This window comes from Falco biarmicus, chromosome 14 (genome assembly GCF_023638135.1).
Source record: "Falco biarmicus isolate bFalBia1 chromosome 14, bFalBia1.pri, whole genome shotgun sequence".
NCBI classification, from domain to species: domain Eukaryota; kingdom Metazoa; phylum Chordata; class Aves; order Falconiformes; family Falconidae; genus Falco; species Falco biarmicus.
In genome coordinates this window covers 3,310,368-3,335,008 of record NC_079301.1, presented here as the reverse complement: position 1 = coordinate 3,335,008, position 24,641 = coordinate 3,310,368, and the positions used below count along the sequence as shown (strand labels likewise).

The 24,641-nt window shown below is 35.6% G+C and overlaps 1 protein-coding gene across 1 annotated transcript in view; it reads left to right on the top strand.

Moving 5' to 3' along the window:
* CHM (CHM Rab escort protein) overlaps positions 1-24,641 on the top strand; it is a 70,167-nt gene that overhangs the window by 7,020 nt on the left and 38,506 nt on the right. Inside the window, exons 2-7 of the mRNA XM_056359337.1 lie at positions 5,283-5,349; positions 14,157-14,229; positions 15,431-15,555; positions 19,844-20,219; positions 22,073-22,189; positions 22,864-22,984. Coding sequence (XP_056215312.1) covers positions 5,283-5,349; positions 14,157-14,229; positions 15,431-15,555; positions 19,844-20,219; positions 22,073-22,189; positions 22,864-22,984 — 879 coding nt within the window. The remainder of the gene's footprint in view (positions 1-5,282; positions 5,350-14,156; positions 14,230-15,430; positions 15,556-19,843; positions 20,220-22,072; positions 22,190-22,863; positions 22,985-24,641) is intronic.

Sequence of the window (24,641 nt, the reverse complement as noted above, 5' to 3'; positions counted from 1 at the left end):
AAAGCTTATCAGCCGGACAACTGGGAAATAGTTTACAGTGAACAACTTGGGAACCAAGATGCTTCCACATATATGAAGCTGTTTAGTTTATAAATTGCTTGGGGCAGTGAATGTATCCATTTAAAGTCACTTGAAGAGACAGCGCATCGCTGTAGCATTATGTATAGCCACTAATCAGAAGAGGCACAATGTGTAAGCCTGAAATTCATTTTTGATTACACAGAGGTGAATTGCAACTTTTCATTATTTTGTAAAGCTTTTAAAATCAGTTGGCTTTTAAAGCTGAAGAAAATAATTATCTTAGCAGTTATCTCTAATTTTAATTTTGCTATGTTGAAGCTAAAGTAGAATCGGTATCTTGATGACTGTATGTAATGTGTAGCTAATTCCTATATGTCTTGCTTATTTACTTGTAAAACATGTTATTCTTGAAAATGAAAGTATGACTGATTTTGCTTCCTAGGGAGGGTCCAAAAATCTGTGTAGTGGAGATTATCTTGGTCAGAGGTTGCTGGAAACAACGAGATGTAGACTTCCAAGGTCAGCTTGCAGCAGGCACATCTGTAAGATTTATTGAGATTAATCTGCCTCTTATGTATCCAAGAAGGCTATAATAGAGAGAGTGCTTAGACAGCTGGCAGTGAAAACTAGTGCTATCAAAAGTGAACTGTATTCTTCATCATAAGATTGTCATGAACCTAGTGTTTATACTGTCTGCTTGCTGGGTTACTTCATTCTGGTGCTGCAACTGTTTCTGATATAGTCCTGGAATTTCTTGCAGCGGTTTCCAATGTGTTATATGAATAGCCTAAGAAACAAAAAAGTTTGTAGGACTATCTTGAGTTTCACCATGCTGAAGTGAGCCCTGACACAATGTTTGTTAGTCTAATTAGGGCAAGCTTGTTAGAATTTCATCTGCTTGCCATTTGGTTTTGGTTTTGTTTTTTTCCCAGAAGGGCAAGTATGTAGTCGGCACTCTTCGCAGACCAATACTAGGAAAACTTGGTAGTTGGTTCACTTTGACTTCGCACGTGTATTTCAATGAGGCAGTGTCACGGATTCATGCGAATGCATCACATTTGTGATAGGTATCAAGAAGTACCTATGAAATTCTACCTTCTAAGAGACGTTAGTGACTCAGAGATCACTAATGAGTAAAATCTCTAATTTTATACTTATTTTTATATCTGTCTGCAGATGTAATGGCCTACTTCACTCAAATTTTAAATTAATGTTTCCTTGAGAAGGCCAGAGAGGCTGGTTTACCTAATACTGTGTCTGATAAATGGATGTTAGTGAGTGGAGGAAGAAGGCAGTGGCTTTAAGGAATGGTGATAGACATTTCAGCTGGTACTAATGAGTCTTCCTTCATGGAGGAAAACTCTTTATCTTTACTTTTCCTGGTAAGAGAAATGAGGTGCAGGACCGTTAAACATAATGCAAAGGGGGATATGAAAGGGCCGGGAAGCTCAGAAGGTGTTTATACTTCTTGATAACAGGCACTGCTATTTCTGAATTGATTCTGCCTCAAATACAAAGAACTTCTGAATCAGCATACTAAATTGATACAAGAATTGTACGGACTCCTTATTCTTCTGTGTAAATCCCTTTTATGCTGCCAGATGTTTATGTATGACGTACTGAAGTCTGGATCTGTTGCTGCTTTCTTGTGGTTGGATCATGCAATTCCTATTCCGACTTCTTATTTCCTGCCAATACCATTGCAAATCTAAAATTTGTTTGGATTTGTAACCTCTATCTTCAAAACAAATTGTGAGAAGTTTTGGAGTCTGCTCTCCCCTGTGGCTGGGATCTGAACTCATTTCAAAAGTTGAATATAATCCATCTTAGAGTTTTTGACAAATCAAAGTTCAGAATTGGAAACTGCTTCCAAATAGGAACAATTTATAAACAGAATATATTTCTCTGATACTGAATAGAAGGGAACCTGTTTTTGCACAACTGTGTCAGTATCCTGTAGGAGATAGTTCAGCTTCACGTGCTGTCATTAAATAAACCTCTACCATTTCTCTAAGGAGGCTTTTCCAAGTTAGGGGTTTTTTTTCTTAAGTAGAGGGGGACTGTAACTATCTTACAATGGTCTGTTTACCAGAGCCAGAGCCTTCTGTCTTGGAAAAGGCTTTTGTAAAGTAACCATGGTGCAGTCCAGATCATGTGTAGGAGTAACTTGCATTGACAAAGCTACATATTTTCCATGTGCTTTTATTTCGTTGGAGAAGAGAATTCAGAAACTGGTGCCAAGGCACAGTCTTATTTCTTTGGTTTACTGAGGTTTTGTCACATAATAAATGGTGTTGCAAGAGCCTCTCCAAAAGCTAAAATGCATGGGCCTTGCCTTTCTTACACTTCCTTGTTCAGTGGGTACTCAGGGGGCCACAGTATCTTAGAAGCAAAGGGTTGGTGAAGAAAATTGATACCAGCTTTCAAGAGCGAGGAAGCTAATTCAGGGAACAATTTCATCCAAGGTTAATGGAAGAACAGACCTCCAACACGGTATCAATTGGATCAAGCTTAAAGCAATCTGTTATGCCCTAGTAGCTATAACTCCAGTCCTGGTCAGCCAGGCAGCAATGGTGATGTTTTACAACACTTTCTCAGTGGCTTTTCTCAATAAGGAAGGAGAAACAAGTTTCTCAATTCCATTTCTAGAGTAATATTCTCTGTGCCCAAATGAGGGAAAGAAAAACTTTTTCAGGATCTGCACACAAAATAGTAGTTGTAGATTCTATTCCAGATAGTTTATAGACGGAGAGAAGTGAAGTGTATATATAAACACTTTCGGTGGGCAGCTGGATGTGGAGTTGCGTTCACATAATAAAGCTGTTTGCATTCAGGATCTTGTGACAGTCCTGAAGTGTGTGCTGCAGTTAAGTATTTCCTCCTTGTCTCTTTGTTCAGAATGGTCTGTGTTTTGAGTTCTTACTTCAAAATCTCAATTCAAAAGACTATCAACCTATCTAGGCTGTGAAACAAACATCCCAGGAACTGATGCAATTGTTCATCCCTCTTTGAAAGCATTATTTCCAGCGATTAATTCCATGATAAGCCTTCACTTGCTGTGGAAGGTCAGCAATGCAAAACGATTGTATCTTTTTCTGTTTTATCAGTTCAGAAAGGGATTTTCTTTTTTTTTTAATCCTTCAAAATACTAAGTGCTAGAAGCCAAAACTTTGCAGGGAAATTGTAGCTATTTTCCTGGAAGATTTGTCATGCCTGTCTTAAACCTCCTTCCTTCAGTTGATCCAAACATTTATACTTTTGGACTATCAACACCACCATGGAGCTGGTCTGCCAAAACCTGACCATCTACTTGACATGGAAAGGAGGTCAGGAGTGCCAAAGATAAGGGTAGAGAGGTTGAATCTCTTCATTTTGGTGGTGGTGTTTGCCTTTACTGGCTTAAGGAGTTACGGTCTTGTGTATCTAAGTCACTCTAGGTGTTTTCTGGACTCCATTTCAGTTTCTAGAATTGATAAAGACCAGCTCAACCATTTGAAATTATTTGTTTCTGTCTCTGTGAGTGCTAAATTGTACTTAACATCCCATTAAAATCTAACAGTTAGTTACTCTAGGTAAGTGAAAACTGATACCTTACAAGTAGTGAATAGCTGTCCAGTAACCTTTAGTATATTGCGTTTTGTGTTTTAAATGAATCATCAGATTGGCAACATGCTGCCATTTTATTAATTTGTAAAGGCAGTATTCTCTCTGAAGAAACGGACAACTGCAGGCCTGAGATTCTCACAAAAATGATGTTTGACGTAAAGCTAGCCAAGAAGTTTGTGCCCTACCGTGTCTGCTTTTCCTACTTTCCATTCTGTCTCTCTTCAGTTGTGCTAGTGCAGCTGCTTCTGGTGCTGAGCTGTGAATGGTATCAGTGAAACACTCCTTTCACATTGTTTAATCTAATCCCTTAATGGAATATGTAGCTTGTCTCCTAATACCAATCCCTTAGAATTTTAATCACTTTTACTGAATTACCTGCTTAAACAGCCAATAGATCATTTAAAAGGAGATTTCAGCAAAGCAAGTGCCATACAGGTTTTTAGATAGCAAGCTAGACTTCTTTTCTGAAGCTAGTCAGAAATCCAAGTCATCTAACTCTGCATGTAAAAATCTGGTGAGTGGGAGTAGAAGTTAAGAGAACAGGCTCATTTATTTATTAAACTTCCAATTGCAACTGTGTGCCATTCCAAGCAGGTATTGCTGGTAGAGGAATGTCACTAACCTTCTGGATGGTTGGTTTTCGTTTGTTTGGTTTTTACTGTATATCTTTTCCACGTATAGTGAAAACATACTGATTTGACCGAGCGTAATTGCAGGACGTGGGAGATGTTGGTAGGGGTACTACTTCAAGTACAATTGTCTTGCATTCATTCTGTCCCTAACAGTACCCATAAAAGTGAAGTGAAAGTGCACCTGCGCTGTCGGCTTAGCTTTTCTGTTTACACTCAGGTCTTAGTCTGCATGCAGAATATTGAGTGTGTTCCTGGGTACTCCTTTGGAGCAAACCAATTAGTTCAATCAGAAACAAAGTCCAAATACAGTTCTGAGACCTGTTTGTGCTAGAGATGTTTGCCAACAGATGGTCTGGAGGACACTGCACCGTGATGCCTCAGCAGTCATTTAATGCCATCCCAGCAGGTTTATACCCTCACACTTTCCAGTGCATCCTTGGACAATATACCAGGGCATGCAGAATGTATATTTATCGTATATTTATGATACCAATCGTAATATGTAATCTTAAATATTATATTTAAGATTATCATATATTTAATCTTAAAACACCATTTTGATGGGTTGTTACACAGTCTCCACATTATGTGGCCACTTTGAAGTGAATAAAAATACACAAAAATACCATCAGATAATACCTGTCCCTATCAGGAGGGATACAGTTACAAGGCCATCCCATTAAAATTTGGGTATTGTTATGCTGGCAAGTACTCAATCTGTTCATGATAACAAGGTGTCTAGAGAAGACACTGGTGATAAACTTTGATTCAGAGGTAGTAGTGTCTGCAAGTGACACGTGCCATACAATTATTAAAAAAAAAAAGTGTTGCATTCAGGAGGGTCATAGCAAAATGTTAATAGCTCAAAATAGTGTTCATTATTTTAGTAGCATGAGAGTATTAACAATTCTAGTGACTCACTGCAGTGTTTGAATTGCCTCTTTCTGACCAAGTTCTAACTTTGTTTCATTTTTTAATATATATTAGCATACTAAGTCCTAAAAATCACATGTGTCCTTTCAGGTTTGCCTGAATCTATTATTGCAGCAGCCTGTGCCAGAAGTGGCCAGAGAGTTCTTCATGTTGATGCGTAAGTTACTCATAATTTTCCTTTTGAAGAGTTAAACTGGCTAGAAATGTATCTATGTCTATGTCAGCGTGCCCTTCAGGACTTGTGTTTTGTGTTCTTCTGACATCAAGGGATCTTATACTTTTGTCTGTGCCTTATTTTGGGGGATTTCTTTCCCATCAATAAAACAGGCAGTTTTTGCATGCTAGCTCAGTAATTTGGAACATATGGTCAAGGATGGCTCCTCCTTTTGTATGGACAGGAATGGTTGCAGGTTTAGTGCCTTTTTTATCATCATTCCTGACAGAAATTATCCCATTCTGCTTTTGTGAGAATTTTTACCTGAGCCATTATCATTTAATGACAAAATGTTTTAATAGTAGTTCATTTGTATCAGTTGTCAATGCCTAGAGAAGTTAGTACAAGTATATTTGCATTGAATTGTTATCAGAATGAAGATGAGTGAAGTCTGGCCGATAAGGCCAGGAGATGAACACAGTGCTGCTCTTTGTTTGCTGTCTTCTCTCTATCCCATGCTAAAGCAGTTTCTAGGAAGAGTATCGAATACCACTGAAATCAGTTGATTCAGAAAGTACTTCTGTTGAACTTCGAAATGGAAGAATTTGCTGAAGCACTTGGAGTAGCACGTTTCCTTGCATCCTTTGAAGAGATTAATGTTTCACTTTACCTATTAGCAAAAGTTAAAATAATTTTTTTTATAAACTGTGTAACTGTACATTACAATGCACACTGTTTTTTTTTAAAAAAATTAGGATCTTTGAACCTTGGCTTATTTGTACACTTGCTCAGCAAAATTTAGTAGCATGACTCAAGTCTAGAGCTCTGGTTTCTGAGGCAAGCTTGAGATCAAATGCTGGAGCCTGAGCTGACCAAGACAAACTCTTAAAATACCCCTTTCTCCCCTATAGCACTTTAAAACTCTGATTGTCTCATAACTCTTTTGAGACAATCGATCTTTACTAAGCAGCTCTTGAGGCTGCTTTACTGTCTGTGTTTTTCTAGAAGATAACAAATGCAATGTATTTTGTGAGGTTTCTGTACTAGACACCTGCGCTGTGCCTGCTGTAGTTCGTTATGTCAGATGAAGTTATGATTGTCCAGATAATTTTTTTTAATTTTTTTTTTTGCATCTTTGCTACTGCTTTTTATTGTAGCTGGCTCCTGTGCCCTTGCTACTTTTCCAGTCCCATTGTTAGTGCAGTTATGTGGTTTGCTGGCCTAATAGCATTTTGAGAGAGGGTCATAAGCTGGAAGCAAGGAGTGCGTCTAAGCACTGCTGCTGTCACTAAATGTTTTCATAGCCTAAAATGAATAATAATTTTCTAAGGTTAAACAAATTTCTGCGTAACTGTTAACAACCAGTAAAAGTCTATGTGGAGACTAGTTTCAGTCAACCTGTTATCTCTTCTCTAGCTGAAACCAGCTGGATTTCAGCAGAGCAGTGTGGCAGGCAGTTCTGACTTGGTGGTAGCAGCAAGAGTGCTGTGAGCTTAGATGTTCTCTGAATGATTCTGATGCAATGTGATTGCAAGGTTGGCATAGTGTTTTATTTTTACATCGTGTTTTTGAGCTTTTTCTTCTATGAAAATTTTTATGATGCGTACTTCTGTGTACAGCTCCTAAGGTTTAGGGTTTTTTTTTTTTGTATTGCACCAAAACCTTAAAAAGGTTATGCTTTCTGCTGTTCATTTTCTCTGAACATCATCGGTTCAAGATTAAACTTCTGTAATCTCATTTGCCTACAGCCCTTCAAAGGACCCATTCATTTTTCAGACATTAACTTTTGGTTTGAAATCATATGCAATTTCAAGATTTGCAAGACTAGCTCACTATCTTGGTTGCGTGAAATACAATTTGCAGTTGCTCAGCTTGCTGTTGTGCTGCCCACAAAGTCTCTGGCTTCCTGTCTCGGACTGGAGTAAGGACAGGAGATTAACTTCAGTCAGTCATTTTTATCAATAGGAGGGCATTTGGATTAAGAACTCATTAATGAATCTTCAGACACTACGGACTACTTTCAGAACCTATGGAAAACTCCTTGGAACTGTAAGGAAGAAAGTCTTTAAATGGGTTAATATTCTCGTATTTTACATCACAGTGAAATAGTACACAGTACTTTATGCTCCATACTTAATGTAACTAATGATTCATTTGAAACAGACAGCTCTTAAGATTGTAATAATTTTAAAGAAGTATGCAACTACATAGTAGTGATACTGAAGTTACTATAAAGACCTCATGCATAATGTGTAAGGGTATGTTAATGTCAGACATTTGGGTATGGTAGTTCTTAAATCAGCTATGGGATTGCTAACCAAAATATTAAACACTTTATTTTAAAACAAGCAGATATAGAATGAGTAAAATAGTTATGTTTGGATTTTAAGCTTAATGCATGTATTACTGGTAGACTACATAGATTTTGTTAAATGAACCATTTCTCATCATTTTTTTGTATTCATTGGCTATCAAAGTCCGTAATAATGGTTAGCCACTGGAATTTTGATTTCTTTTATCCATGCCTATTTTTAGCTATAGTGAAGAGCTTTTCAGAAAACTCAGAGAAGCAGGCAATTAGAACTGTGGAATACATATTTTGTTTATTACTGTTTTCACTTAAATATGCTTATTTATATTCACATATGCTTTTGTTTTTATGATGAAAATGAAGGCTTCCACATTTGATTCCTTTCTCCTATGGAGTTATTTTTCCAACTCTAATGCAGGCTAAGGTCAGGGGAAGGTGTTCATAACAGAGGTGTTCTTCTCTCATATTAATAATTGCCATTTTAATGGGTGTATGTGCTCACTGAATCATGGTCTAGAATCCATATCTTGGCAAAAAAAAGAAAAAAAAAGAGAAAAAGAAATGTTTATACTGTACAACCCCCTCCCCATAAATAGGGAAGCGTTTCAAGCCATCTGCTTTTCCTGTTTAAGTTAGTACTCTTGCAAAAAAAGCCTACCAAAACCAATGGAAAACCCTCACCCTGATGCCATTTGAGCTTGAAGTCAAAAGTTAAGTCTTAGAAAGCTTGCCAGAGATTCATCTGGATTAAAACATTTTATTTCTATCCACTATATGTCTAGTTTAATATATTAATTTATAGATGAATTTTCAAGTTTCGTTTTACTAAAGTAACAGTATAATTGAAAATTCATCAAGAAAAAAACCTGTTTCTATTCAGAATGTAACTTTTTAGCAGTGTAAGTTGTTTCCTTCTTGAAGGATTTTGAGCTTAAATTTTTTTCAGATTGTAAAAAAATAAGATTTGGAGTTACTGAAAAACTTGGTTTCGTTAAGTGTGCTACTTTGATTCATCTTTTGTTCTCTGCAAAGGTCTGAGTTGTTAGAAAGTATAGAAAATGTATATGGATAAAGTCTTTGTTTATAGTTTACTTGCACTCGTTACCTTGTGTATATCATTTTATTACTTTTAATCTTCAGCCATGTTTGAATTTATCATAATATACTGCATAGGTGATTATGCAAGATAGTTTTGAAGTGGCCTATTATAAAATACTAAGGTCTAAGTTTGATTTATAAACACTGTCCAAGCATCACCATCAACAGTAGCTAATCTTATTCAAAATAGTCACTTCATTGCAGTGTTGCCATAAATTCCTGTAGACTGATTTTAAACTAAAGTTAGCTTCTGCCAAATAGTAATTGAAGGACCTCTATTTCTCTGTGCCAGCTATCTGTCTCAATAAACATAAAATCTGTGGTTCTTTTCAGAGAGCTACATTTACTGTAGATATTAATGAGCTGTTGACATGTGAAATTTCAAGGATATTTGTTAAGTGATTTAGAAAAGTAATTCGCAATTTAAAATGTGGAGATTGGCACTTAGTTTAAACTTGGAGTTGCTGAAGAAAGGTAGATCAAGAGTAAAAGTTGATTACTTGAAGTGAATATACTTCTCATACTAATTGTTCATATGCATAGGACTTCCTCCTGATAGCTTGCTGTGTTTTCTACTTTTGGTCCTTTGCTTATTTGCTTCATACAAGTATATGCATATATAGTTATGTACTAGTTTGGCTACTGAGGATGGGGCAATTAGAGGTGAGGTATGTTTAGCTACATTTTTTACTCAATTTTCAGCATCTAGAGTATAGCATTTGTAGACTAGTTTTCTTGTCTACATCCTTCCTGGTTGACTTATTTATCTTTCCATGTAGAGCATAATTCAAAGGCAAAGGAGTGTCAAGATCCAGGATTGTAACTCCTTTTTTGTGCCCACTTTGCTCTGTCTACTTCTCATGTCTTGCTTCCTGACACTTGAAACCTTTATTTTTTGACCTTATTTTGTAGAGTACTTGAGTGTTCCTTGTGTCTAAATTCTGTTCCGTCTGAGCATCCAAAAGCCTACTGGGCACCCTCCTTGTACCTCCCTCCTCCAAGATACCTGCTTTTGTAGTTTGTTCCACTTCTTGCTAGACAATCTGTCTGACTTCTTTTCGGAACTTGTAAAATATATGATGTAATACAACCTGTGTCTTCATACAGCCTTCTTTTTGATCTTTAACTTCTGTGAAGTGAGGTAGCAGTGTAGGCACAGCAAACAGATAATGAGAAGGTTGCTTCTCAAAGCAGGTCAATTTCTTGCAAGGAAAATAAAATTATTTAACTTTAAGTAAGGAAACCTAGGCAAAAATTTTGACCTTTTTTGAAAAAGTTGCTGTTATTTTTATTTTGTTTTGGGGTGTTATCTAATAGAAAAGTATTAGAGAGTAAAACGTGGTCTTAGCTGGTCCATGATAATTACCTTTAGTCATGTTCATATCCCAGGATATAATGTAATATAGTACAAGTGACTGCCACCATCACTTTTATTGAGCAGAAGGATCTCAAGAGATCTTTGAGTTAAACCTTCCTCTTGGAAGGCAAGAATGCATAGTCCACTTCTCATGCTCCTAGACACGACTTCTGTGCCAGAATGGGAATTTTTCATACATGTGACTGTGTACTTAATAGGTAGCATGTGAAACTGTATGGGTTTGAAACATAAGTCGTTTTGTGTTCAGATCCTTAAAATCGATGTGGCAGTAAATTCTTGTGGAGAAGACAGCTACTCTGATGGTTCAAGACTTCTTTCTGAAAGATCAAATGCAGGACAGACAAATACAGGAGCTCTTGGGAGCAATTGTGAGGTATCAGCAGCTTTCCTTCAGACATCACCAGCTTTGCTATACCGTGGCTGTTAAGACACGGCACTGAAAAGGCCATCTTTTTAACAGGCATAGTCCATGAAATACTTTTTGTTGTGTATGCTGTGCTTTCCTAAGTCTTCAATTTCTCAAATTGGAGTCTGTCTTCAAAAGGCCGTGTTAGATATTCTCTTGGTTTGGATTCCAAGAATGTTAATCAGTTGGAAAAAATTTGCAATTTCAGTGTTCTGGACTGGGATTTGCTAATTCTTTCGAAGTATTGAAGAAAAAATGGTGTTAGTAACTGAGAAAAAACCCCACAAACTAATATAAGAGAGGAGAGAATTAAGATATTTGCTGAGGTGAAACTGTACTTGGGCTACACTTCCAAAACATTGTAAAAATGGCTTCAGCAGTTCTGAACTACAGATTCAAGATTTGAAGAGTATGAACTAAAAGCAGCAATGTTTTAATTTTTGTGAAAATCCAGGTAATACAGTAGAAGTTTTGAGCAAATACTATCTAGGAAATAATGTATGGTAGAAAAAGAAAACATGTGTGCTCTAACTTGGTAGAAAAATTGATTTCTAACGCTGTTGTTACACCTTGAAAATGTTTCATGTCTTTACTTAGCATATAATAGAATTATAGCCCTAAAAAAGGGAGAAAATATCCATCCTTTAGTTGGCCAGTACAGAAAGAGAGGAGAGGAACTTAGTCCTTGAGATACTGGGGCGGTATTTTAGCTTTAATTAGGCTTTGAACTTGAGCATTACTTTAAGGATTTCCTCAGTTCATCTTCAGGGCAGTTACAACAAAATTATTTGGTTATGATGGACTCATACTTCTAAAACCATTAGTCAGTTCTTTCCAGAATTCCTCTTCAAGATTTTTTCTAAAACCTTTGCTCATTGTGTCGGTAATAATGTATGGTATACCCTATTTCTGTAAGTGTTTTCAGATGAGAAAATTAAGCCATTCTGATTCATCATGTAATGCGGGGTAAACTAATTAAAATTCCAGGGGAAATAAATCTGGAAGTTGATGCTTCAAGAGAAGATTAATATTTGAGGTGCTACAGCATAACTTGGGAAAGGCGCTCAGATGCCAGAGGAAAGGAAGGACAGCTGCGATTCATTTTCCATTTGAGAAAGGCCATACCATCCTCTCAAAACTGATTGAGCTTCAGCACAGCATTACAGAGTGCTTTGTTGAAAAGATTGATTCACGTCAATGGTGGTTAAAAAAAGTAGTTTCAAAGGAAAATCCACCTGAAGAACAGAGGAATGTTTACATCAAAGGTGTCTGACAGCTCACAAATAAACTTCTGTAACTTTCTGTCAAAATAACATATTCATTTCTCTTACTGAAAGTTTTAATTGAAAATATTCTAAATATGCATGAATTTATATTGGTATAGATTCAAGAAACCCAGTCCTAATTTTAGGCAGGTGTTTTCTGTGATTTCTGTGATCAATGGCCTTGCTTGCTCTGACAGCCAGATTGTATTCCATATTCAAGGAAACTTGTGACTAAAGCAGCAGATTTCCTTAAAAATAAATCTTCATGGCTGTGTTTTTTGGAAATCCCAGAAGTCGCAGATAATATATGGATATTCAGCTTTTTATTCAGTCAAATCTTAAGAATCAAGACATTTAACTGCACCGTTGGCTCCTAAAAGTTACTGTTTTACAGATTGAAATCTGACAGAATCAGGCATTTAATATATTTAATCCTCATTGCTTTGTGTCCTGTATGCTACCAATAGCAGCAATTTGTATGCCTCACCCATGTTATTCATACAAAGCGTTAAGAAGGGACTCCTTTTTACAGATGATTGGAGTTTCTGGTTTTTAAGGGATCTGCCCATGGAGCTCTTCTGCTTAGAATATCCAAATTGCAGGGTTGACTGCTTGCCTTCTCGTGCAGCATGGACCCAGTCCACCCAGTTCCCAGCCTGAAGCACCATGTTCTGTTGTTGAAGCCACCTTAATTCAGTGGATGCTGGATTTTGTTTGTCTTTGCAAAAGATGTCCTATTTATGTTCTTCACTATTGCCTTGCAGTAGCTGAAAGACTTTTTTAGGTCAGTTTCTAGTCAGGAGCAATTAGGCATTGTTTAGCAGACATCTGTCCTTCATATGCTAAGTAAGCAACATGGTACAGAGCATCAGCCTCTTGTACTGTAAAGGGGCTGACACTCCTAATGAAGTCTTTGTCAGTGCAGATAAGCCTTGTCAAAACCATCCCATCATAAACAGTAGAATCAAACCTGAATTTAATTTTTCACTTTTATCACACTTATCTCTACAATTCAGTTGTGGAGGAGGTTATGATAAGATTTAAGTTCACTTAATTTAACAGTTTTCACACTGTTCTGTAAAATACAAACTTCCTCCCTAAATTTGTTGTTGTTTTTTGTTTTAGTGTAGTGTATACAGTAACACTTCATAATCCATTCAGGAGGATATGTTTGATACCTTTCACGCTTCTGAAGTGCCAGCATATGGTGCCAGAAAACACTTAAATCCTGAAATGACTTTTTTTATTTTGCAAGAACTAGTGGTTTTCTTAAAATGTAATTGCTCTATTAGTTTTTCCTATCAGAGTTGTCAAATATTTAAGATGTGTTATGCATGATAACAAAAGCTAATTAATCCAACTGATGTTGAGAGAAATATTGATAGAAAAAAATTTAAAAGGGAAAACAGAGTCTTTCTTTCATTAACAGAAGAACTATTAATTTTATGTGATTCAAAAGAAATAAACTAATAGTTCTCAAGAAAGAAGCTGGTAAATATAAACTGAGAATTACTCGGGGTGGTATGATCGTTTTGTACAAATCAATTCCTTTGGCTCCACCTACAGTATATGCAGTTTAATAGGAATTTTGCCAGAGCATCTTAACAGTCTATAATAAGCATAATCTATTCTGTAAGCAGTAGATAAATAATGGAGTGAACTTTCCTTTATTTGACATAGTGGATAAGAGAGATGCGGTTTCCACTGTCTGGACCTCGTTTCAGTTTACTTAACCCTCCTTTGCATAGCCACCTGATGAAGCACTGGTCATTTAGAAGTGATGTGCCGTACAATTCTATTAACTTCCAGATCAGCTTCAATTAGAAGCAGTATAGCTGTGCTGGTGTGACAAAGCTGTTAGGTCCTGCCTGAAGCTGAACCTCTGGAGTGCGGTATGGATGCAAAAAACCTGAACTGGTTTTTCTGAGAACGCACTTGAAACTGGCAGACTTGTTGGCTTGGCTCCACGCTAAGTAAAGACATAAGTAATGATGTACATGTTTGAGTTAGAGGTGTAGAGTCAGTCCTGGCCAAGAAGCAGTGTTGTCTGTGTTCTTCTTTTACTCATAGCATCCTGTGTGCTTTTCTTAGCATTATTCATTTTACCCTGCAGATACTTTGATTTTGGATGATAGTCTGTTTGGTCAGAGATGCATACAATTGAGTGAAAATGGAAATTTTACATCTCGTGAAGAGTTGTGAAACGTTATACCCATTTTTATATTCTGTATCTGTAAAATCTGTCATGGAAAACATTTTGAGTGTCTCAAACGTGGTTGTTTTTTTCTTTTAAACGTGGAAGAGCTGTGATTTTTGTGTCCATCAAGTTTCACTGTTGTTTTTTCTTTACAGGAGAAATTACTATGGTGGAAACTGGGCCAGCTTTAGTTTTTCAGGATTATTGTCCTGGATTAAAGAAAATCAGGTAAAAATTTTCCAAATTACTTCTTTTGGTGTTACTTAACGTTAAATCTTGTTTGTTTGCATAATTTATTACGAGACATACTACCACAATGCTCCTTCTCTTTGGTAATTTAACAGATGAAAGAGGTTTCTAGTTTCCAACTTTACTGGTTAAGACTTAACCATCTGGCCTAGCTTTCTAAGACTGATATGCCTGGTTTATTAATACTGTTATCTGAGACCAAACAGTCTAGTGCTCAGTCATACCTTTTGGGTTCCTGAATTTATATAGAAGCAACTGAACTGTTGTTTCGATTCCTTTTCCAGCAGTTTCTGTAAATGATAAGCTGGTCTTTTCCATTTCCTGTTTGATTATTTCCCTCTCTCTGATGTTTCAGTCCCTTTTGGTTTTCTTGTGTGCTTTCAGCTGATTCTTTTTAACTGGGACAAAGGTAGTTACTGGATCCTTGTATTGAAATGTCCTATAACCAGGACAAAAAGATTAATGTTGATAGTGTATTTTTCAATGACCAAAGTTTATCTAATTCATGACAGTCCACTAGAAATCTTCTGAAGAGGATATTTATTTAGGAGATTGAGCACTTGGACTATATTAGCAAATGGATGTTCGTATTATTTACTGAAGCGTTACAAGCCTGTTGGTCTGGAGAAGATGGAACTTTTTCAGTTCAGTCTCATGCCTTTTTATTACATAGTGCTACCTTGTGGTGTAATCAGTGGAGCTGCTCAGTGTCAGAACTTAATATTCTCAGGGTTCTGTTGTATAATTTACAGATTCTTCTATGGACAAATCAATATAATGTGCAAATCACCATATTTTTTTCACATGGTCTCTGTTTGAAAATTTTGTGACAAAATTTGGCGCTATCCTGGCTGTGGCAAACGTGTCTTTTGGATTGTGTTCAAAGTTATATTCAACTCCGTTAAAACATATTCCTTTTAACACTGTATTTTTGGATTACTAGAGCTAGTAATGTAGTAAAAATGTTGGCATGTTGTAATTAAGTGACCAGCTCTAACTGTTGTAACTCAAAAAACCTGAATAGAAAAAGCATTAAGACAGTTATGATCATTCTTTTTGTTTGTTTGGTTGATTTTTTTAATACAAGATGGTACAACACGTTATTTGAGAGTACAGAGATTTATAGTACAAGAGCAGCTAGCACAGTACAAAATGTAATTTTATAATTTGTCTTTGTAAGAAAAAGGCAGATACCAATGATGAATGTGAAGATTGGAGAAAACTGATCCTTGAGAATGAAGAAGCTATTCCTCTGAGCAAGAAGGATAAAACTATTCAACATGTAGAAGATTTCTGTTTTGGCGAGTAAGTATAAATACAGAAATACAAAAATAATTTTATATGCCCAGAGGTGAATAATCATATTGTACTTTTAGTGTCAAGCATTTCACCATGATGCCATATTGCATGTTGTTTCAAAAAGTAACCATGATCTCTGAAATGTTCTTAATGTCCTTTTGCTTTTATTGAAATCACTTGCACTTCATTGAAGCTAACTGATGCTTCTTAAATGACCTTATCGGGATGCAATGCAATTTGTTGGCCAACTTGGTGAGTTGATAATTTTCTTCTAAGCAGAAAACACAAGTGTGTTTCTAGATATTATTAGTAGTAGGAAGTTATGCATTGCCATATATTAAATTTTTCCATTCTTAATTTGGCTAAAAGCTGCTGTTCTCATAGTAAAAAATTAAATTCATAAGTACATGTAAAATGAACTAAATACACAAGAATAGGAACACAAATGGACAGTGGTACTGTAACTATAAAATATTTAATTGTGCTAAAGTGCTTTGTCATTTTTATATTCAGTGGATTTAAGTTTCTCACCAAGCAGTGCTTACCCATGATGCTTTAGAAGGAAATGCGTGGTCAAAGGCTCCGGTAACGTAATAAGTTAGCTTTTTGGGGCTATCACCTTTGTTCTGTTTCTGAAGTAAGGTAACTCAGCTCTTTACATATAGTGTGCAAAAAATACATGCTTAATTTGAAATACATGTTTTTCTGAAGATTTGTTGCGTATGCACATGAAGAATAGCATGCCATCTTAGGACTGATACGTGGTAAATATCTTCTAGTTAGTTATTCATAGAGGTACATCTGCATCTGCAGAAGTTCAGAATACAAATTTCTTTTTTTGTTTAGATTTTGAAATGGAAGTAAGATAGCTTGTTATAGATAAGTCATGCAGAAGGTAAGCTTTTCACAATGCCATGTTGAAAACCCAAGGAACAGCTGAAAGTAACCTTGTGAAGCACTAGCGTTGAACGGTGCGTAAGCATAGTAACAATGAATGGAAATTGTATGGGCCTTAATTGAAAACTGAACTATTTCTTTGTGCTTATTAATAATTTTTATCTTTTGGATTTTGCACTGATCTGAACACTCTTCTGAATTCCTGAAAGGTTCTCTGGGATAGTTAATGTAAGTTTAACCTTGAATCCCTTAGATAATATTATAGGCAGCTAAATGAAACATTGACAGATACGAATACAGAAACATGTCTTGCTCTCTGTAAACATCATGGGTAGGAAGAGAAAAAAACAGCTTGAATTACAGTAATACAATCTGAAGGTCACAGACTCAGAATTTTCCTAACTTATATTGCACAGTAATGGCTGCTTGACTGTCATGCAGATAAAATGTTATGCTTCTTTTAAAGCAGTATCAGTTGAATATTGTAATTGGAATCCTGTTGCATAATAAATATTGTTCGGAATCAGTACTAAATTGGATTAAAGGTTTCATTGTCTCTTAACTGTGCATACGATTTTCCTGAGAAGATGCAACACTGACTGAAGGTTGGCTCAAAAATTAGTCCTCTAGCACTGAGATTTCACACTTTCTGGAAGTGAGCATAATACTTGAGTGAGGACAAAGTAGAAGATTCTGCCGTCAAGCATTTAACTTAGGCTGGCAGTATAACGCTGTCTTTCTTGATTATCACCAAAAAAATGCAAAAGCCTACGAGGAAAAATGGTAAGATTAATAAGCCTAGCAAAGAAAAAGTTTTCCAAAGTAACTTAAAACTTCTGAAAGAGTCAATTATTGTGTTTCTGACAATTTACACGTTCTGGCTGGATTCTGTTGTTTTTGCATAACTTTTATAACTCCTATGAAGTAACCATTAAACATTTATTTTGAAAGAATAAACAGCTGGGTAGCAGTATAATATACACAGTGCAAATCTGAAATGAATGGCCTTAGAACAAAGTGCATCCATCAAAGGGAAAGAATACTGTGTCTACAACAAGCTGTATTGAAAAAAGGCAAATGGCTGAAAAATAAATAGTGAACACCTGTGCTGAATAAATTAACCAGCTGGTTGGCAATTTTTCATTTGACCTATCTGAAGGGGTTGCTGTTACAAGGCATTAATAAGACACATTCATTTTAAGATATTCCTTTGTTAGTACCATTAATTGATGAATGGTGGAAGATAATATTCTAAATTTACACAACAATTTGTCTGCAGATGTATTATTTTTTTCTGAATTAGGAGAAGAATTGTCTGTACAGAAGTTCAATTTGAGTAATTTTTATAGACAGTTCTTGCATTATTCAGGGATGTTTGTTCCTATAGGAAGGATGTCATGAATTTAGATTATATACTGGTTTTAGACTTTCATTATAAAATGTGTACAGCTGCAAATCATGCAGATTTATGTATTCATTAATGGGAATTGAGTAGAGATTTAAAATATGTAAATACAACATTTTTGTTATACTGCTTTTCAGAGTGATGTAGAAAAAATACAGTGTATTTTGAATCCAAATTTTACTTTTATTTAGAAAGTACTAAGTATGTTTGATAGAAGATTGAACTGGTCATTGAGCTTTGAAGGTTGAAAGAAAACTTGCTTCTGAATTTTTGTGTTACGAAAAACTTCAGGATGGGTTAAATAAAAGCTACATTCTTAGTTACTGCATTAATGGCAATAGCTTTGGCAGTTTTCAGAAATGCCATGTTACAAATTCCTAAAAATACCCCAACATCCGAACAGAACCCCAAAATTTGACTTTCATTTGTATTTTTAGTAGAGATTGCTTTTTTTAAAGAACATTTGACAAAGCGCTTATCTTTCTTTGATATTTTATAGTTATTTAATGCTTGCAGTATGAAGCAAGAAGACATAATTAATGTACAGAAACAGATGTACAGACCTCTTTCATTAGTGCTTCCTTATAGTAGTTCCTGTATTTCCCAGGGCAATATGTTACCCCATTCATGAATAAACGCTTCCTGGTGGCTGTGCATAAGCTGAGAGACCTATTCCAAACTCTTATTTTCATGAGCCCACGTGAGCTCCCCGAGTTCATAAGTGAGGAGCAACTTCTAAAGGATACAGGGTTTTCGTTATCCTGCCCCCTGCTTCTGTCTGTAAGGCTACAGATGTGCAAGGGAGCGTTTTTTTATATGTATACTGGGTAATTGCTTGCTGTTCAGTGAATTTTAACCATCCTGTTAGTTACTGAAATTTTGTACTGTATGTTTGCAGGTCACATTTAAAATCATAGTTCATTAGTCTTCAGCCAAGATTAAATTGTTTATTCAGTGCATTAATGGCTTGTAGTATAAAGATAAAAAGATAGTATGAAATTGCTGCTGAACTTTTTTCACTTACAATGACGTTGATTTGATTCATCTCAGCTGGTAGTATAAACTCAAATCCTAAGTTCAAAAGTACCAGTTTCTAAGGTAAATGTCATTGAAGTTCAAGATAAAAAGAGTAGATGAGATTAAAAGTGGAGATCTGCTTTATAAGAGGAATTTTAAAAAATTGTGTTGTGGAAAGCAAATGGACTATACAGACTAAGCTTGTGGTTATGTCCCTCCTTTGGACTGGCTGCCTTCATCTGCTATGCACAAATTTGTAACACTTGCATAAAAATAACATTGCTATGTAAGGGAACTTTATTCTGTGTGACTTTTACTAGAAGAGCTAATTAGAATGCAAGGTCAGAGTTGAAAAAGTAATCTGAAAGTTTTACTTAAACTTCAGGTCAAAATTGTGTGCTTCTCTTACAGACTTGCTATGAGAGTATGAGGCAAAGTAGGCTCAGTTGTATAAAGCACTTCTGTTTTCTTCCATGAGTTTGGTTTTTAAAATATCTGAGCTTAATGACTTTAGTAGTGCATTTTTGCATTTCAATTTCAAAGGGCTTTTTTTTTTAATCCACAGGAAAAACCTAATCAAATTGCTGTACTGTTTCAGTTTTAAAATATTGTATTTCTTTTTTTATGTAGCTGTGTATTGTGTTTCACCCACATGAGTTTTGATTTTCATCATAAGCTCATTCCATCTTTTGAGTCTGTGTAAAGTAAGAACCCACATTTTTGGTTGTTTTCTTTTTCTGCTTAATAAAAATACCTCACTTGAATTACAGCTTTGCAATCAAAGAACCAGAATTCTGTAGTGGGTGGTACACCTGATTTGGCCAGAATAAAGAAATTCTCTAATGCTTTTCCTGGAAATACTTGAGGTTTCCATTCTGGCACTGTCTCAAAACTTTAAACAAATTTTTAAGACCCTTTAAAAGACTTCTTCCCCCAACCCATCCCCCCCTTTCTTCCCCTTGTGTCTCTAATCAGTCAGGATTCAGCTGAAGATGTTGAAGAAGCTGGTGCGTTGACAAAGTTGCCTGTCTTTGGAGCCTCTGGTGCTGAGGGGGTTGCTCAGGAACTGGAGGAAGAGTGCCCAGCAGCGGAGAGTGCCGTACCGGAGCCTGAGAGCCAGGGACCAGAAAAGGCTACAGGCACTGAGCCTGCAGGTCCAGTGGAAGGGAACGATACAGAAATAACCTCTGAGAATGAAAGTTCTCGCAGTGTGGCTTTAGGCGAGTCCGCTTTGGAATTTGGAAAAACTGAAGCTGCACCCTCAGAAACTCCTGCCCAAGAACGCAAGAAAATTACATATTCCCAAATTGTTAGAGAAGGCAGAAGGTTTAATATTGATTTAGTTTCCAAGGTAGGAACTGAATGACTGTTTTCATGTAAGTTCATTTATTTTGCTTAAAATACTGAAATTTTTAAAAAATCATTAATGTTGAGGACGGCTGACACAGTATCTTTGAGGCAAAAAAGACACTCCTGAGAAGTAAGCAAGAATTGGTAGCCTTAAAACAAACAGGAGCTATTTCATATATGCTCTTTAGCGTTTGTTTATAAGCAAAGAGACCATGAAACATAGCTCAGAATTATGTCCATAAGGATAAAATTCCTGAAATTTAGCACTTATGGTAATACCTGCAACATTGCACTTGCAAAATAGTACCATTAAAAAAATTATATGTTTAGGCAGGGAAAAATCAATCTACATTTAGATCTTTGATGTCTTTAAAATGAAAAATAATTTTCTGTTGGAGTGCTTCCTAGGTTTTAGGGTTTCCTGTGAAACTTATTATCTCTCCTCTCTATACCCAGACTAAAGCACGGAATTGTAGTAATATTGGAAAAAAAAATGATTAGTTAATCCATAAGATACACTGACTACAGTGAGTTATTCCTACTAGTGGGCATTTTACTGAGAACCTGACATAATGTCATACTGTTTAAACTGTAAAATCTGCCTTTTACATACTTCACAGTATATGAATATGGCCAAGCAAATGCAAGTTAAATGGAAATTTTTCTTAACTTCTGTGCTTTAGATTATCTGTGTATTCTGCAGTACAGTGAAGTGTTTTCAAAGTTGAATGCTGAATTTTTCATATTCTGCACGAAACAATTTTGCGAACCTCTGGAAACTGGTGGAAAAAAAGCCTTTCCTCGATAACTTATTAAATTCTTTGTGGAGACAGTACAAAATGCACTATTCCAAATACTGTCTCTGTGTTCCAAAGGTACATAACTCTTCCATGCACCATTGGAATGACATCATGAAAACAATAGTGAGTGTATAGTGGTTTAGCAGATAATGCTATTTTGTATCCTTTTTATGCTTTTTTGGTGCCACTGTGTTACATGGTGTTAATTGCAATGAATTCCAGAAAATCTGACTGAAGTGTGGGCATCAGGGCAAGACTAGTAGTTGGTGTTGGTTTCTCTCTGGCACTGTGACAGACTTCCTCGCAGTGTCCTTGTTGGTGTTCCAGTAAGCCTTTATCTTTAAAATTCCTGTGTGATTGTGCAAATTCTGTTACTCAAGGCCATAAGACTTGAAGCAGGTTTAAACTAATCTCCAGTGCTTTTCAGTTCAGGCGTATGTCTTGAGTTAGTAGTTACATTTCTGTCCCTTCAGTATTACATAATATATCTGTAGCTTATAGAAAGAGTAAAGGTAGACAGAATATAAATTAATATAACAGAATATTAAGACTGAATCTTAACTGCATGTTTAAGGAATTTACATTTAGAAAATGTGGCATTATCATTTCAGGTAATTTAAGGAACAGCTGGTGATGATTTACGCAGACAGCGTCATGTACTTCACCGATATTGGGAAATGAAGGTTATAAAATACGGTGTTCAAGGATATGTAGCATACAATACCAAGAAATTATCCACAATGACAATGCAAAAAATTGTCCCAGGCTATGACTGCCAGACTAATAAAACTAAATGAGCAGTAGGCTGACACCTTCTCCCTTTCTCTGCTGTGCACTGCTTTGTCTCCTCCATTTGTATGGTTCTTCCATTCAGTTAATATTACTTTGCACATACTACATCTTGAAGCTCTTTTTTCAGTTTTTATTTCACGGTGTGTACTTGTAAATAGCTATAGAAAGCACCTTACAAATGAATACTGTTGGTATCACTGTTTTCTTCCAATGTAAGCACTTTTTCTTTACTCACTGTTTTCTCTTTTTCTTCACTGTGCAGTTGCTTTACTCCCGAGGTCTGTTAATTGACCTTCTGATTAAGTCAAATGTTAGCAGATATGCGGAGTTCAAAAATGCGACACGAATTCTTGCCTTTCGAGAAGGAAAAGTAGAACAGGTATTGTAAAACAATGTGTTGTGTATGTTTAATACCATTTTTTTCAAGTCAAGAAACTTGAAATTGGTTTCTTGAGAGTTTTGTAATAATAAGCTAGTGTTTTTCGTTAAGATTCTGATTTTTATTTCATTTCTGGAATGAGAAGGTGTTTCTATGTGTTACATATAATTTAAAAAAAAATCTAAAATAAGAAAGTCCATTCCAGTATATTATTGACATAAATCTTTGCTTCATGTCAAATATTTTGACCATGGTTGACTTGGCAGTTAATTCTTAAAGAATTGTAGGGTTTAGGTTTTAAGATTTGTAGGATAGGCTTGATTTGCGTCTCTGCTACTTAGAAGAGATGTCGTTGGTGTGATAATGGCAACAAAAGATTTTGGCAGAGTTAATTATTGCAACTCTTTTGATTAACTCTGCAGTAAGATGTGCAAGGGAAATTGAAGGGAAATAAAAATGGGAAGAGGCTGAAAAAGATTTAAAAATATTTTTATTGTGGAAAATTGGTAACTTAGTATAGTTATAATAGGAAATGATGGAAATAAATATGTAAGAAAATAACTATAATAAAAATAGTAATTTAAAATATTTGTTAGGTAATCTGTAATGTTGCTTGATACTTTTCAGATCCAGAGTATGGAAAGTATCTGAAATTATTAAAAAATATATTCCAGGTACCTTGTTCTAGAGCAGATGTCTTCAACAGCAGACAGCTCAGTATGGTGGAAAAGAGAATGCTAATGAAATTTTTGACATTTTGTTTGGACTATGAACAACACCCTGATGAATACCAAGGTAGTGTTTCGTTGAACAGTGTACACTCTCTTCTTACGAGTTCATTCAGTTGTGCACAATGTTGATAACTCTCCTGTGTTTTCATGCAATTTATTTTTATGGATTCTTTTTCAAAGTATGCTTTGACCTTTTTATGACCTTTTCACTTCAATGTTAAATTCTTCTACTTAAGCACATGCTCTTCTAGTTCCCACATCATTTATTATTTAAGTTTTTCTTTAACAGCAAAATTATATATTGCAACATGGTTGCACATTTTTAGGTGTTTCGTCCCCACTCCCAGGTATTTTTTAACATGGTGTGATGTATCTGATTTTTCTGGGGTTTTGGATAATATGTGAATCTTCACAATATGTTGCCACAAAATGAGAAATAGAGAAAATGAAATTTTTTTTTGCTTTGAAAGTAATGTAATTTAATGCCTTTTAGTTTTAGAGGGCTAGTTCAAAGTGCCTTTCTCAACTCTTGGCTTATTTAAACGAGAGAAAATCTGAATAGATTTGAGCTGCAATGTGCAAAGAATAATGAGCATCAGGTCAGAGAGGGAAATGGGCTAACAGAAGAAAGGTGCTTTAGGTTTATGTACTTCAGGGTACAAAGGATGAAGTGTTCTTCTCAGTTCTTGGAGTCTGAAAGGAAACCAAGCCAAAAAAAGAAAAATCTGTCAAAAAGAAATAATGAGGGAAGAAAAATAGTTAAAACTATTGACATAAGTTTCAGACTGAAATATATCGGTGCTTTTGTAGTTTGATGGTGGCTTGGCTAGGCAGTATTTTTGAAAGAATCTAGTGTTAGAAAAAAATAATTGTTGACGTACTGGTTTGATTACTTAAACAAGACCCTTAGATTAGGTACAACCGTTAGAGAAAAATATTTTAAGCATGTGAAGAGACAATTGGTCAGTACTGAAAACAATCTTGTAAGATTAGGAGAAAGTGAGTCTGTAATGAACTCCAGAAAATCCTGAAGGGGAAAAAAACTCATTAGGCTGAAGTGGTTTATAGATTACAAGTAATTTCAGGTTTGCTGCCACTGGAAGAAATGGAGGTGCTCAGCGTGAGAATATAGGTGGTGTTTAGAAAATTTATTAAGTAAAAAAAGGAGACGCCACATCAATTTTAAATGAATCCATTGATTCATGTACCTAAATGACATTAATTTATTTTACTTGCAGAGATAGTTAAACAGATTTTGTTCCTACCTTTTAAAATAGCCTGGCAAGTAATTGGGAATAATTTTAGTTAGATTAGTCTAATGTAAAGACTTCAGAAATTTAAAGTTGCTCTCGGCGAGATCATTACATTCGTGGGAAGGCAGACTTTTAATAGGGAGAGTTCATGATAGTGTAAAAATTTTTTAAGCTTTTTTCTGTAAAATTTGGAGTTATGTGAAAAGTCTGAAGTGAGGAAAAACTTGAGAATTTTTTTAGCGTGATAAAAAAACCCTGTGATTTTATGACTTGCTGCATGGCTGCACACAGGATAGCAAGGTACATTTGTAATAAAACAGTGGTTGAATCTTGAACAGAATATATAACTTGATAAGACTAGCCCACCATTGATAGAAGTGTTTCTGAAATACCTATGAATTTATCCATGACTGAAATAAGCTTAAAAGCAGATTTCTGAATAATGTGAAAGTATGATACTGCTTAAAT